At 34.5% G+C, this 16,426-nt stretch overlaps 1 protein-coding gene and 1 long non-coding RNA gene across 3 annotated transcripts; one reads left to right on the top strand and one right to left on the bottom strand.

Moving 5' to 3' along the window:
• The first annotated feature begins 1,776 nt into the window (after positions 1-1,776).
• On the top strand, positions 1,777-3,140 carry LOC138884289 (uncharacterized). The gene is made up of 2 exons (XR_011404452.1): positions 1,777-2,204; positions 2,989-3,140. It is a non-coding gene; the product is annotated as an uncharacterized lncRNA (long non-coding RNA).
• A 3,702-nt stretch (positions 3,141-6,842) lies between these two features.
• On the bottom strand, positions 6,843-12,625 carry LOC104234680 (probable U3 small nucleolar RNA-associated protein 11). Of its 2 annotated transcripts, XR_713013.2 has the most exons (10): positions 12,533-12,625; positions 12,264-12,406; positions 12,076-12,166; positions 11,312-11,403; positions 11,125-11,218; positions 10,929-11,008; positions 8,599-8,682; positions 7,358-7,457; positions 7,122-7,273; positions 6,843-7,042 (listed from the first exon to the last, which is right to left on the bottom strand). XR_713013.2 is itself a non-coding variant. In XM_009788285.2 (9 exons), exons 2-9 carry the CDS (start codon positions 12,317-12,319, stop codon positions 7,181-7,183), a joined length of 690 nt encoding a protein of 229 aa, XP_009786587.1. In that variant the 5' UTR covers positions 12,320-12,406; positions 12,533-12,625; the 3' UTR covers positions 6,843-7,180. The 2 variants fall into 2 exon arrangements, 1 of the variants encoding a protein (XP_009786587.1); XM_009788285.2 differs by having other exon boundaries at positions 6,843-7,273.
• Between the last annotated feature and the right edge of the window lie 3,801 nt (positions 12,626-16,426).

Raw genomic sequence — 16,426 nt, forward strand, 5'->3', positions numbered from 1 at the left:
TTCGCCTAGGGGGATCTAGCTCATAATTTTTGGGTAGAAGTACTCTTCGCTCAGGGTGTTTTACGTAGCTTATCTCAGGTAGAACCGCTTTGCCTAGAGGGATCCAGCTCCTAGTTTCCGGGTAGAAGTACTCTTCGCTCAGGGTATTTTACGTAGCTTAACCCAGGTAGAACCGTTTCGCCTAGGGGGATCCAGTTCGTAGTTCCGGGTAGAAGTAATCTTCGCTCAGAGTGTTTTACGTAGCTTAACCCAGGTAGAACCATTTCGCCTAGGGGGATCCAGTTCGTAGTTCCGGTTAGAAGTAATCTTCGCTCAGGTTGTTTAATACAGTTTAACTCAGATCGAACCTTTTTTCACCTAAAAGGATTCAACACTTTTTCAATAATACATGGTGCTAACACCCAATTATATTTCCTTCTAGTAAGAGAAGGTACCAGCCCCTGATTACATTTCCTTTCAGTAGTACGGGATACCGATCCCTGGTTACACAATCATTCGTTGCCAAATTTTATCTCTTTTAGCTAGTTTATACTACTATTTGTGTCACCTTTTCAATAAATTAGATAATTTACAGATTTCTCTAATAACTCACAAATTTTTTCTAGTGCTAGACTGGGGTAGAAATTTTTTTTGTTCGCTTTTGTTTGTCTTTGATGGTTTTGCAGGCTCAGCCTTATAGCACAAGTGAAGATTAAAGCTTGCAGTTTCAGTTTCTCATCAGAGGGAAGAAGTTTTTCATTCACAGGATAGTTGGAGTTTACTTTGACAATGTGTCAGTAACCCAGCTTCTCAAGATTCATCTTCTCAATTTCAGATCAGGAAGGCAAGCAACTGAAATTGAGTCATAATCGTTTCTTCAAAGAGTATCAAAATCCAATCTAAGGTCAACCCAAGCGAGCATGTCAAGAATCAAGATTTGACTCCAGAAGACGCATAGATAGGAATTTTGTACTCTTAGTTTGCAGACATATATAGTACTCTTCTTTTTATCTTTTTTGATGTAAGAAGCGAGTAACAGCAATAGCAACAGCGACAACATAGCAGAAACAGTCTTAACTCTAGTGTCCGGTAGTCCCAGCTACCAAATTTTTCCAGAACTACACTGACCTGATTCTTTTATAGCCAAGGATATGTAGGCAGCCTCGGAAGCAAGGTTTGGTCACCTTTTTTTCAAAAAAAAAATTGCTTCCATTGGAGTGACATGTGAGCAAAAATTAGCTATGACATTCACTTTTCTTTGCACGAAAACTCTTCATGTTCTCGAGCAAAGAGGGGCAGCTGTGAACACCTAATTTTTGTACTATTTTAACACCTCCTAAAGTTATTAGTGTTTTGTTATTTTAATTATTTTTCTCAATTTTTGTGATTTTAATTGCATATTTCCTATCATAAAATACTAAAAAAAATAGTTCTTTCTTCATTTGTGCATTTTAAGAATTAACTAGTTGTTCAGTTGGTGAATTAATCTAGTTAATTGATCATTAGAATAAGTTATTTAATTAATTTATTTGTGTAAAATTAGTTTAATAAGTAGGATTAAGGAAGAAATTTGGCCAAATTTGAAAGCAAAAATGTCCAAGAGTGCAAGATAAAGGGCTGCCATTGAAAGGGTCTGAAACTACGTAGTTTTGCCTCAAAACTACGTCATTTCACTAAATGAAAAAGATCAAATCATACCCATCCATTCCATCTTGATCCAATGGATCTCATTCACTCTTGGATTAGGTATTTAAAGCCTCAAAAATCTGAAAATTATCCTCATTTTCACCCATAATTCTTTTCTCCTTCTTCTCTCTTCTCGCTCTCTTCACTCTCTCTATGCCGCCCCAGCTCCGCCCACCGCCGCCGGCCGGAAATCGCCGCCACCGGCGGACCACCTCCAAACACCTCCAAATTCACACCATGTAATCTCCACAACTTCCTCTTTCCATATCTCCAAACCAAATCCTTCAAAAATCCCTCAAACTCCTTGAATCTTAGATCTAGGAAACTTTTCCGTCACTTTTTTGCCCAAATTCTTGAAGCTCCAACCACTACCGCCCCACAATACCTACATCAATGGATAGAGCTCCCCAAGACCTAGCTATTAATGCCAATTTTACCCTGAAAATCCGGTGACTAAAATCCGGCCAAATTCCGGCGACCTCCCCGAACACCCTCTTTGAGCATACCACCATTTTTTTGGCCACTTGAATTATAAAATGGTAAAAATTCTATTCTTTTTTGTGGCTATTTTTTCTATTTTATTTTTATTTTTTCAGATTTTATTTTTGTCTATTATTAATTATTTGAGCATTAGTTTTTGAAGTTTGAAAAGTAAAATTTTCTGTTTTTGCACTTGTTGAAGTAGTAAAATAGTTTTGTGTTGATAAAAGTGAGGTAGTGAAAAATACGTAAGAGTATATGGTACTTGTTTGGTTGTTTATTTACTGCTTCAAGACTCTTTGAGTACAACACTCAAAAGCCAAATTGTTTGGTAAGAAAATATAGACCTTTGGACAGTGTTTGAATAAAAGTCTGTCTTTGAATAGTGAATGACAGATTTTGTTTGAAATACTTGACAAGATTTGAACCAGAAGGTCTGGCATTTTGAATTTAAGAGCAGATTTTGTAGAAAAATCTGTCAAAAAGATTGATTTTTAATTTCTTGAAATAGCTGATTGTTTTGATATATAGGAGGACACTCTATCTTACTGAGGGAGACACACAAAAAAGAGAAAAAATTAGTAGCTATAATATCCCTTAGCAACTTTTGTGAGTTGATTCTTAAGTGAAAAACTTGTTTAAGGAAAATAGAGTAGTCTTGAAAGATTTTTCTGGAGTTACATAATTGTACTGTTTTGCTGGAGTATTTCTAGTTTATTTTCTTGGGTTTGAATCTGCTGGTTGTCGTTATCTTTTGTTGTTGTTGCTGCCCGTTTAATTGTTTTGCTGTTGATTTTGGAAAGAGCTGACTCTGCTGTATTTGTTCTTCTTTCTGTTGTCTAGGTAATTTTCGGACCATGTAAACTCATAAAATCGAGTTGGAATGAAAGATAATGACGCTGGGAAATATTAGTAGCTTTATCCTTCTATTGTAATTCATTTTTATATGCTCTTGAATGTTTGATAATGTTATAACGATATGTTAGTTAATTAAATTGTGTTAAGCATCTTTAATTATTTTTATTTTTGCAAAGCATTAGATATAATCCCACTGGCATTTGGTTGTTTGAAAGGAGCATATATATTAAAATTTGAACCCCTGTAGCCATGTTTGTCCCTCTGTTGTCACCAAGCTAAGTTTTATTATTATTATTATTATTATTATTATTATTATTATTATTATTATTATTATTATTATTATTATTATTATTATTATTATTATTATTATATTTCAGAGTCCCAATAATCTTTTTTTATCTCTTAAAAAATACTTATTTAGTAAGGTAGTTAAGTTGTAGATTAGAAAGACAATCTGTAAACTTATTTTTGTAAATAGTTGGCTACGGATTGCAAATAGCAAGATATGGCCAAATCTGTAACATAGCTTTAAAAGGCCATATCTGCAGATTTAAAGTCCAAAAGCATATGGGCTTTTGGATTTTGTCTTGGACATGAGCCCATTTGACTCCATCAACCCAATAGTGGGTTGCCTCATTCAATGTCAAGACAAGCCCACATCTTACTAGTTTTAAGCAATGTCAATTGATAATTTTCTCTCATTACTCTCATCTTTTAAATTAGTACTCATAACAATAATTTTCTCTCATTAGTTAAGTTGTAGATTATTATTCAAATCTTTTCTTTAATTTTTTTTAAAAATAAATAAAAACGGACATAAGAAAAGCATAAAAATCAAATAAATCACAGTTTATCCAAGTTTAATTCAAGCCAAATGTAGTCAATAAAGCGACCGTGCTAGAACCACAGGACTCAGGGAATGCCTTACACCTTCTCCCCGGTCAACAGAATTCCTTATCCGGACTTTGTTTTCGCAGACCAATAATAATAGAGTCAAACCTTCCTTTGAATAGGGATTCAAATAAAAGGTGACTTGGAATACCAGTAGAAATCAATTCCAAGTGGCGACTCTGTAAATAAAATAATCCCTACTTCAAATTTGTCACTTTAATTGGAAAAACTCTTTAACCCACAATCCGTAACATTTTACACTTATCTCTTGGAGGGAGAAAAGGGGTGTGACACATATAAATAGCAATATATCTATGTTCGTAAAATAGTATGGCACCCGCAACCTCTAAATCCTAGATCCGCCTCTGCTTTCCAACCATCTTATCAGCAAGATCCAAATATGCCTCCTTAGTGTTCTTCAATGCTTGATTGAGCTTCCAAAGTATCAAGCTCTACTCTTTTCCTATCAGCAAGATTCATTATAAATTGATCTCCTTTTTTTTTTTTTTTTCTTTTTTTACTAATTCCTAACTCTAATTTATGTTTTTTAGTTGGCTATCTTGGTTATAAATGTTCATATTATATTCTTACTTAGCTAAATTTTGAGAGTATTATTCATATATGTACATATATTACTTTTGTACATATACAAATCGAATCAACTTAATCAAATTTTATATTTCATCATTAGTCGGTAAAAATCATATTAGATGTTTCCAATAAGCAGGGGTGTTCATGGTTCGGTTTGGATCGATTTTCCCGTAAAAAGAAACCAAACCACGTAAGTCGTTTTTTCAAATATTAGAACCAAACCAAACCAATTAAGTCGGTTTTTTCTTGATTCGGTTTATGTCGGTTTTTCGATTTTTCGGTTTTTTCGGTTATTTGTCGGTTTTTTCTTAATATAAGACATACACTACCAAACACATATTTCGGCGACCACATTTTTAACGTAACACTATCAAATCAATTGCCCTTTGAGAAATCTATTATTTTTCAAGATATATTGATGATAATTGAATCAAATAGTGATGAATAATTTAAGGACTCAATTAAAAATATATTATTTTTAACATGAAATAGATCTTACACTTAACAAAAGAAAACTACCAATCAAATTAGAATGTAAAGGTAAAGACCTGTACTAAAAGTGCAAATGATTAACATTTACTATAAAATTTTTGAAACTTTGTATAAAAGTATACATATATATAGGTGTAATAATAAATTTAAAATAGTTACTCCTATATTCGGTTTGGTTCGATTTTTTTTTATTAAAACCAAAACCAAACCAAATTTGATCGGTTTTTAAATTTCAAAACCAAAACTAAACCAAACCAAAAAGTATCGGTTTTTTTGATCGGTTTGGTTTGGTTTTCGATTTGGTTCGGGTTTTCGGATTTTTATGAACACCCCTGCCAATAAGTATAGGGTTAGAGGAACTAAATTGCAACAACAATATGTAAAGGTACTCTATTCATGCATCAAAGAAAATAATACTATGTAATTGTGTGAGAAATTAAATAAAAAATTTAACTGACTGCTTCATCAGATATTCTTAATTTTTTTTTACTTATAAGTTAGTATAGAATTAATACATTATTCATGGTTTTAAAAGAACGTTAAATATATTAATTGAAAACTTCTGTTTAAAATAACATCCTTCACCATATTCATGTTTCAAAAAAATTGTTTATCTTTCAACTAAAAATATTTTTTTGTATAGTATTTCAATCGAAATTCAAAAACTTTACCTAAGATTCAAAAATTATATTTTAATTTAAATTTATTTTTATTACATAGACTAATTAATAATGTCATAAAATTGCTAAATAACTTTTTATTAGTTTGACACTAACCACGTATTTTCTGTTCCAATTAAAATAAATAAAGGAAATAATAGAATTTATTTAAATAACTTATTCTTTTACAATTTTCTTAAATTATGGGCTTCATTAGTTTCAATACATTTATGGCTTATAATATTTTAAGAGAAACCATTTTTGTAATATTAGGCGATGTATTCTTTTTAAGAACTATTATGTAATTTAACGTTTATAACCACCAATAAAATGATAAAAATTTGGTTTGATGTTATCATTTCTCAAATATTTTTTAGTCAAAATTTAATAACTTTATTAATGTTAGAATTTAACTTACATGTAAATCTTCAGAAATTTAATGGATTAAAAAAGGCAAATATTTAGCATAATGGCTAAGTTTTACTTCAAATAACGTCTCTTGTCCAAATTAGATTTCTCCAAAATCTTTTAGATTTTGTCTTAAAAGTGTCAAGGTTTTTCTCAATAAGCCGGTTACCTTAATCTCAAGTTTGACTATCCTTCTTTTAATATAATATTAACATACATGTAAATCTTCAGAAATTTAATGGATTAAAAAGCCAAATATTTAGCATAATGGATAAAATTTACTTTAAGTAATGTTTGTTGTCCATATTAAATTTGTCCAAAATATTTTTAAATTTTGTTTTAAAAGTGCCAAGTAGCCACTCCTTTTTTAATATGCCACTTAACTTAACCACAAGCTTGACTACATAGGTCCTTTAAGTTCAGGTGTAGATCTATTGCAACCCCATATTATACTACTATGATCACATATAATTATTTAAGTTTGCCAAAATTAAGCACATCTGTTGCTACGGAAGATTTTTAGCTAATCCTTACGAGATTACATTTTCGTTTCTCAAACAAAAGCGACTAATTTAAACCTAAAATCAAAATATTCAAAATTACAGAATCAAAAAAAAAAAAAAAAAGCTTAATAAAAGCGCATTTCACATGCATTTGCCCTTATAACAATAATGGTCGCTATCCTCTCTTTTCCTCTTCCCCTCTCCCCTATGTATAATATATTAAAAAGAAGTCGCAAAAGTTTCACATGCACATGCACTTACACACATGACACACCAATTTCCAAAAGCAAAGGCCTTCAATGTGAAAGAAGTTCATTCACACATTCAATTGTCATTACACAGCTAGAGCCTCTGAAGCATCAAATGGAATTATGAATATTCCTAATATTCTACAGAAATGTTTAAGATATTCAACAATATGATTCATGATAAAACAGCCATATCCAGCTTTGTTTCCACGAATGGATGTTGCAGAAGTTCCATTTAAGATCTCACCTGATGGAAGCAAACCAAAAAATTTGTAAAGCTTCAATACCCTACGAATCCAACTAGGCAGCTGTTCTACGCACTTAACTCGAATTCTTGATATGACTTTCGAAACACTTCCCGCCTTGCATCACAGCATAGAAATTTTCAGCGTTTCCTTTCTTGTCTCCACTTGTAGACAGGTTTAGTTGTTGGATTAACAAGCTCATCTTCACGAAGTTTGCGTTTCCTTCCCGATTTCTGGTAACATGAAAAAGTAATTCTAGAATCAAAGCTTACGATCGTTGAATACGACCAAGATATAACTTTAAAATGAATAAACACCTGTAATTCTTTCTGCATGGCCATGTCCATGTATAGTTTCTCTAGATCTCTCACTCTGCTCTTTCTTGCTTCCAACTCTCGGTAAGAGGTCGCTGTCTTCCTGCGCAGGAGATTCCAATAATGAAAAAGTTGACCATCTTTGCCTTGAAACCAAAAGGAAATTAGCGAGCCCATCTATGGAAGTGCGAGAATCCGCCCCTACCCAGCATAAGGAAACAAAACAAAGGAATAATGTCATTCCCATAATCAACTTTTAACCTAGCACTTCTACACCGAGTTTTGAGGCATTGGTGATTCTTCAACAACCAAGAATAGAACTTGTAACAGCTGATTTTGAAGAACAAATAGCAGAAGTGTCAACAAGACGACACTTAAACATCAAGTAATCTGAACAGATTAGGTTCTTTTTAGGCATATCCTCAATGATACTGTTTTTCAGTTGCATTCTGAACAGATTAACTTCCTCCCTGCAGTTACAAATTACTTGATTGGGGTTCAAGTGAAGGGCTGTAAGCAAGAACTACCATTGGCTTAAAAAATAAATGACTCCAATTTTATTTTTATTTTTTAAAAAACAAGGCCCCATGACATGATTGGTCTTTTAAGTAGTGAGCGAGCCTACATCACAAAATGTAGAAGACCACTTTCTAGTATAAAATGGACTAAACCTTTTAAAAAACAACATCAGCCATATGGATAAAGACGATATGTAAGTTCCAATTGCAATTGATGTATTCTTCTACAAATCAGTAAACTAGTAAGTTCTTAAATCCGAAAGAGAAATAGTGAACCGTCATCCAATGCTAATCAATTAAGGAGACACATTGAACCATATATCTGTAATCACACTACCAAGAAATATCTGACAGCCAATGACACAAGGTTCAAAACTCAGTGGATAATGAGCCATCCTTCTACCCATATCCACTTAAATACCAGGCTTTTGTTTGCGGCAAGATCCGAAGCCGTGACGTGCGCCTAACCCACATGTCGCAAGTTGCGCTCTTATCAGTTATCACTAGACCAAAGCCCTAGGGGCGCATAGCCGATTACCTGTTCTTATAAGGGAATTTAGGATCCAGTGTCAAAATCATCATAATAATGAAAACATTTACGCATCACTCAAAAGGGAAAATGCTTGACGAATTCTAAATCGATTGCTCAAAGGTTAAATCTTATACAAGTTCAAAACAAAATACATTAATCTACTTTACAACATAAGAGGAAAAAGCTGACATTACCTTCTAATACTACTAGGCAAGTTCCCATAAGCATCCAGATTACAATGTTCTGAAGCTTTAGATGCTAGCTCTTCTGCCTCCTCCCTGTAAATAAACAAAATAAAGAAAGGAATTTGAATAAGAAACTGCAGCATGAAAAATATATTTTAACAGAAACAGCAAATTTAAAGTGAAATACACATGAAATATGCCATCTCGCAGGAAGCCGCGGTCAGAGTCCAAGGAATTAAAAGAACTCTAATCTAACGTAAACACCAAAATGCAAGGTGTACGATATACTAAATCAATCTTGTTCCCGGCTGTCCAAAATGATTATAGTAGATTCTATATAAAGCTCTTAAGCATCCCCTATATGGCCTCATGTGATCCACTTTCTCAAAAAGGTGGGAATTTGAGAATAGAGAACCAAAAAAGTGATAAAAGATGAAGAAAATGGCAAGCTCTAATCGTTTGAGGCTAAGTAAACCAAGTTATAAGCTGTAAGAAAAGAAAAGATATTGAAAACTACAAATCCTGGAAGGGTGAAATCCTGTTGCACGATTCAACCTTGACACTGAGATCCGCTAAGAGTTAAAACGATTAAATATTTCTGTTACTTAATTTTTGTTTTGCCTTTTATTTTTCAAGAGTCCAAGTTTAGCTAGTTTCAACAATTAAGTATTAATTCAGGCTCTCGAGAGGCTCAGCTAAGGCTGGCATGTGGGCCGGTTAGGCCCGGGTCCGGCCCAGGCCAACGAGCCCATATGGGTAGTGGGCCTAAACGGGCCTAACCGTTTAAGCCCGGGACGAGGGGAGGTGGGCCTACTAAGTGAGCCGGTTCCTTGAAGAAGCCCGTTAGGACCGGACCGTTTGGGCCCGGGACCGGGTGCTAAGTGGGCCGGTTCAACCGGTCCTAACCGGGCCCAATGGCTATTTTTAAAAATTAAAAAAAAATCCAAAATTTTTTTTTAGCCGTTGTAACATTTAAAAAATGGCTGTTGGCCTGCAAAAATAGTCGTTTGGGCTTTCTAAAATAGCCATTTAACCCCCCCAACTTTGTTTTAACCCCAAACCTTTTATAATTACACTTTTTCCCTATTTTCAACTATAAATACCCCCTCATTCTTTCATTTTTCTCACAAAATCATCAATCTCTCTCATTTCTCAAACTCAAATTGAAGTATTCAAGTCTTCACTCATCCCTCATTTCTCAAACTCAAATTCTTAATTCAAGTTAAATCATGCCCGGTAATTCTAGAGTGCGCCCATTTGTTTTGGAACACTTTAATGTGGTAGAAGAAAATGAAGAAGTTTACATAATAAAGTGCAAGAATTATGGTCGAGTCTTCACTCATCATCCAAAGTTGGAGGGCACAGGCTCTTTAAGGAGGCATATAAAGAGTTGCCTTGCGCGTTTTCCAGACATTCGTATTTAAGATTTTAAGTTGATTTGAGACAATTTGTGTTATTTTAAAATTATTAGACGTATTATGCTTAATGTTTTAGTTTGTTAGATTAATTTGAATTATTATGTTGAAGGCATTGAACTTTAATTTGAAGTATTAAATGTAAACTTTAATTTGCAACTTTGATACCGAGTTCATCTTAATATATATATATATATATTATAGATATAGATATAGTATATATAATATATATAAGCTATATAATTTACAAGAAATTGCCTTGGATAAAAAAATAGGCCCGGGACCATTAGTTCGTGGTCACGGTCCTGGTCCGGTTACCTCCAAAAGCCCACGAAACCCGGGACCACATAGGACCGGCCCACGAGGCCCGTTTAGGCCCGGGCCCGGCTCGTTTGCCGGTCTTAGGCTCAGCCATGAGTGCTATTTAGAAATATGCATGCTATTGCTGCTTTATTAGGACAAATGAAACCAGAGGGAGGTAATGTGAGGAGATTATTTTAGAAAAAATACTACCAAACAGTAGGAAATCATTAGTCCTCCATAGACACGGCTCAATTGGTCATATATCAAAAGTCAACATAGATCAAGTGATGAAGTTTCAATTCACGAAGAAAGCTAAACACTAAATGCAGTTTGTCAGGTCAATAAATGATTATCAAATAGATATCTCCAAATGAGTCATTTAGTCATATGGTAAACTTCAACCATTTTCTGAAGTTCAATGAGCTTTCAACCCATGAACATGAAGAAAGCTAAAAATTGAATGCAAGTTGTCAATTCAATGGCAATCAAGAAGATAGTTCAAAACGTGATTGTATTAGGCACATTAAAACAAGACTGTAAAGCCACATTTTTCCAATCCTGGACACAGAATGTGCAAAGAGGGGTTAAGACATTCAAGAGGTCTTATTTCTAAATTCTAACCTGTCTTCGGCATAGTAAATACGTCTATTTGATGGCTGATCATCAAGACAGTGCAGCATAGCAGTTAACTTTTCAATTTTCTGCACAGAATAAGAGTTATTGACAAGAAGGAAGGGAGATAGCTCTCAATTCTCTGCAGAGAGAGAGAGAGAGAGAGAGTAAATTACAGCATGAACCACAATAGGCAACACCAAACCTTTTTCTCAGACTGAACTTTCTGTAAAATATAGCCTATATCCTGAGTCTTCATTAGCATGAGTTCGTCTTGAGTGTATTTATTTACTTGGCTCCTGCAAACATTGAAACAGTGTCCAACAATTCAGGTCAATCACGATTGAGGAAGAAATTACCTCAACTAACAAATATGATTATTCATATCTTACTCCAATCTATGCACTCCTCCAACAGTTTTTGCTTTAACCATCTTGAAGTAGAACTCATCTGGATTCCGAAATGCTGCTTTTTCCTTGAGTTTCTGTAGAGCAAATAACAAATAGTAGTATTATACACACATCAGATCAACTATAATGTAACAAATCCCTGAGGGCAAGAGATTAAGGTACAACCAAAGGAAAAACAAAAGAACATTTAAGAATCCCTTCAAATTGACTACTTTCAAACACAACCAAGGATTGTGATCTTTTAATACAAATAAACTGGAAAAACCCCATTGTGGCAGGCTGACTTTCATTCCTTCTTCCATCCTTTCTTTCTATTTCTTCAGTGGAATAACAAAGTTGGACCTTGCAGCATATATCACATAACCTTTTCTTTATGACCGAGAAATATGTCGGGGGCCAACCTTTTGGACCAACCGCAGCCTTTGAAACTCAGTAATAATGGGCCCGCTCCTCTACCCATCTTTACCTAAATAGCAGGCTTGATTCGCATGGCACAGGGCTCGAATCTGTGACCACTGACCTAAGTCACAAGTCCCTCCCCACCTTTGCCACTTGAACTAAGACCTGGGGGCAAATATCACACAACCCTTATAGCTTATTCATGTCGCAATCACGTTTGAAGCTATAAAATATTTCAATTTTTCATGGACTGCCAACTGCTAAGTCTAATTCAACTAATTTCATATTTATATTTTCTTCTAACTTCTAACCCGTTCAATTCCTTGTAGAACAAAAAACAAATTTACCTGTAAAGCTAGCTCCTTTTTGTGGAATGCTGTGGCCCGAACCACATAATCTTTGTGTTTCTCGAGCAACCCAAATTTTTTCCTTGCTTGTCTGATAAAATTTACAGCGCAACCCCAAATCAGATTAAGCTAAAGCAACTCAAAGCATAGAAATTAGTATATATGAAAGTAATTAGAGAGTCACTTACGGCTGAGCTCGCTCCTTATGAGCTCGTCTAGGAATAGCATTCTTGAACGATGACATTTTTTATTAATTGATTCACTGAACCAACAATGAACTATTTTTTCAAAGATTTCACCTTTTACCCAAGGAGCAACTACAGAGAACCGCCTAAAATCAGCAAAACAAAGCAATTGTAAAAGACCCACATCAAAACCAATGAGAAAAAGAAAAATATTTGATACAAGAATAAGGAAATCCATTAAGGCTCATATTATAAGTCGTGAGAAAACATACAGTTGAATTTCAGAAATAAAATCAGAGGAGTTTAGTGCAGATAAATATGAGGAAGAAGAAGTGAAAAGGAAAGGAGGGTTTGATAGAGCTGCTGGCAATTAAAATTTGGGCATTATTAATTGGGTTATAGAATGAGAATTGGGCTGACTGAGGTTTGGGCCAAGGTAATTTATTAGGATTTTCAGGGGAGAAATTCAAAAATAGCCAGATTTACAAGTGGTCATTTAAAAATAGTCACATTTCAAAAGTAATCGAAATTTAGCCACTTTTTATGTAAAGATAAATCTGAACGAAAACACTGTTCAAAATTCGGAAAATATTTCAGCATAATATACTGGAGTTCCAGCATACGTATATTGAAACTCCAATATATTATAATGTAGTTCCAGCATAATTATAATGGAGTTCCAACATATTATAATGGAGTTCCAGCATACGTATACTGGAACTCCAGCATAATATACTGGAGTTCAGTATAATATACCGGTCCAGTATAATATGCTGGAAGTTCATATACAGGTACTTCAATCTCCAGTATATTATGCTGGAACTTTTCGCGTGTTGGAGTTCCAGCATAATATGCTGGAAGTTCATACACAGGTGCACCGATCTCTAGTATATTATGCTGGACCGGTCCCTATTGCAGCAAAATAGTGGCTATTTTTCAATGACTTTGCAAACGCTGGCTATTTTTGAATGATCAGTCCGAAAACTGGCTAGCCCGCGCTATTTTTACGATTTTCAGGGGAAGAGCACTGTTAGCCACTATTTAGAAATGTATTCTCTTAAGCCACTATTTAAAATGTATTTAATATTCAACCAGTGATTTAATAGATTTTTACCCGATCAAACAAAAATACCCTTGTGCTAGAGTTATAATAACTCAAGTTGCTTCGCTGCATAAACCCTCGTTTCTCGACTCGATCAACTTCGTCAAAATCACATAAGATTATGAGATAGCCGTAAACCTTTCTCCTCCTATTTTAAACGGGAGAGTTCTGCTTTCTCCTCCTATTTCACCATAAAATCACATAAGATTATCCACAAAAAAGTAAGTTCTAATTAATTTTTTAGCTTTTTAATCAATTGTGTTCATAAACCTTCAGATATCTCCATATGCTTTTGTTTGTTTGGGCAGATTTCCCCTTTGACAGTATGTATTCAATATTTTTTATAATATTATGTATTCGAAATTAATATTTGGTATTAGTATCTGTTAATTTGATGATATAACAAACTTAAAACTTCATTATGTAATATTAGTTTCAAAGTATGTCCTAAATTAGCACCTTCAATTGATAAAGTTGAGGACATCGTGTCCTTAAGTTTATGAGTGCTGTGTAAATATTAAGTTCAAAGTGTATCCTGAATTAGCGGCTTCTATTGATAAAATTTAGGACATCGTGTCCTTAACTTCATAAATGTTGTTTAAATATTAAGGACAAAGTGTCCTGAATTTGCACCTTCTATTGATATACTTTAGGACATCATGTCCTAATTTCATATGTGCAGTGTAAATATTAAGTACAAAGTGTCATGAATTTTACCTTTTTCTTGACTTGCATGATGGATACAATATGTATTATTGTTGCTTTCAATGGAAAATGAACCGCAAACTATAAGTAACTGGATCATCAAACAAAGTTTGTTCTTGTACCTGAGGCAATTCGATTTGAATATTTCTTCAACTAGGTCTTTGAAGTTATTGGATTGGATAGACGCAAATTTGAAGCAATGATATCGTTTGATATCAACCTGGGAACAAGCAAGGAAATGCTTGTAACTAAAGATGAATATCTTCAAACATATATAGAGTTACTGAAAAGTTTCACTCTTAAAAGGCTGTCGTTTCATTGTTGATGTTTCGGAAAGAGTTTTTTGCTCTGCAAGAACCTTTGAACAAGTCAACATAGAAACTCAACAAAACAAATAAGACAAATGCCAACAGATAATAAAAATAGATATGGTCAAACCTGAACCAATAATTGAAGGAGTGTTTCAAACATTCAATTCTATTCAAATGGAAGGACAAAGCATTATATAAATTTACAACCAACAAGATTTGGGTATTCAAATCTTAGAGAATGCACCAGTAATTGAAGAATTTGCTGAGAAATCTTCTACCCAACTAATTAGATGAAGGTCAAGGTCGAAACAAAAAGAATCCTCAACAACAATATTGAGAAAAAATGCTTCTTTGGATGAAATAAAAGTGGGATCAATATTTGACAAAAAAGAAGAAGAAAATAATTAACTTCTTTTCGAACATAGCAATTTGTAATGACCCGGCCAGTCATTTTGAGAATTTAAGCTCTGTTTGGAGGCATAAGATCTTGAATAGCTTCATCTTATGTGTATCGACTTGCGTGCATGGTTGAATTCAGTTACCGAATGATTCGGAGTCGAATTGGGAGAAGGAATCTAGTTTTGGAAGCTTAAGCGGTGAGAATTTGACAGGAATTTGACTTTTGAGTAAACGGCTCTGGAATAAGTTTTCAATGACCTCAACAGTTTTGTATGGTGATTTTGGACTTAGGCGTGCGTCTGGTTTTGGATTTGAAGATCCGTAGGGTAAATTGGAGCATTTCGGCGAAAGTTGGAAAAGTTGAAGTTTGAAAAATGGAGAAGTTTGACCAAGAGTTGACTTTTATGATATTGTGGTCGGAATGCGATTCCGGGAGTTGGAACAGCTCCGTTATGTTATTTTGGACTTGTCTGCAAAATTTGGAGTCGTTTCGGGTTGATTTGATAGGTTTTGGCGCGAGTTTTAGAAGTTGGAAGATTTGAAAGTTCATAAGTTTGATTCATGGCGTGATTTGCATTTCTAAAGTTGTTTGATGTGATTTGAGACCTCGAGCGAGTCTGTGTTAACTTATAGAACTTGTTTGTGTGTTTAGACTGGGGTTCCGGAGGCCTCGTGTGTGTTTCGAACAGTTTCAGATGTTTTGCATGGTTTTGAATATATATGATTCTGGTGTTTTCGCACCTACGACTTTGGAGCGCAGGTGCGGCTCCGCTTCTGCGTGAGCCTGATCACATTTGCGATCTTTGAGGCCTAGAAGCTAGCTCGTTTCTACAAATGCTGGAACACAGGTGCGTAACCGCTTTTGCAGTTGATCTATCGCATCTGCGAAGAAGTCCGTTTCTGCGCTCTTGTTATTGCTTTTGCGGCGCCGCATAATGCGGACCTAGGCTTGTAAGTCAAGTTCGCAAATGCGAATGTCTGCCCGCAAATTCGATAGCACAGATGCGCTTATGTGTCCGCAGATACGGAAGTGCTGGGTATAATCATTTAAATCGAGGGTTTGGCCATTTTCTTTATATTTTGAGTTTGGGTGCTTCTTTTTGGGGTTTTCAAGAAAATCGATTGGGTAAGTGTTCTTCACCTAATATCTAATATATTCCATGATTTTATCTTAATTTTTATCATTTAATTTGTATTTTGAGTTGAGGAAAATGTTGGTTTTTGAAGAAAGTTTTCAAAATAAAAAATCATGATTTGAGGGATGAAATGATATCAGAATTTGATAATTTTTATATGGTTGAACTCGTATTAGAATGAGTATTCGATTTTTGTGAAATTTGTCGGGTTTTGAGGCCCGCGCCCGGGGGTCAACTTTTGGACCGATTTTTGGATTTTGTTAAAGATTGAGACTTTATGATTTAGAATAGTTTCTTATGAGTTTTATTTGTGCTTTGAAGTTATTTTGGTTGGATTTGAGCCGTTCGGAGGTCTTTTCACCCGAGAAGTGCATTTTAGAGTATCAGTTTGTCTTCTTTGATGTAAGTATCCCTCCTAATCTTATGTGGGAGATTTTCCCTTAGGATTTGAGTCTTCTATGTTGATTGTAGCCCGTGTATGCGAGGTGACGAGTGCGTACTCAGACTTATTTG

The sequence above is a fragment of the Nicotiana sylvestris genome, chromosome 12 (assembly GCF_000393655.2).
Source record: "Nicotiana sylvestris chromosome 12, ASM39365v2, whole genome shotgun sequence".
Lineage (NCBI taxonomy): Eukaryota > Viridiplantae > Streptophyta > Magnoliopsida > Solanales > Solanaceae > Nicotiana > Nicotiana sylvestris.

Coding starts and splice junctions, on each gene's coding strand:
- LOC104234680 (XM_009788285.2), bottom strand. CDS start 12,319: ATGTCATCGTTCAAGAATGCTATTCCTAGACGAGCTCATAAGGAGCGA. Junction 12,167..12,263: donor CATAAGGAGCGAGCTCAGCC/GTAAGTGACTCT, acceptor AAATTTTATCAG/ACAAGCAAGGAAAAAATTTG. Junction 8,683..10,928: donor ATTTACTATGCCGAAGACAG/GTTAGAATTTAG, acceptor GTTTATTTACAG/GGAGGAGGCAGAAGAGCTAG.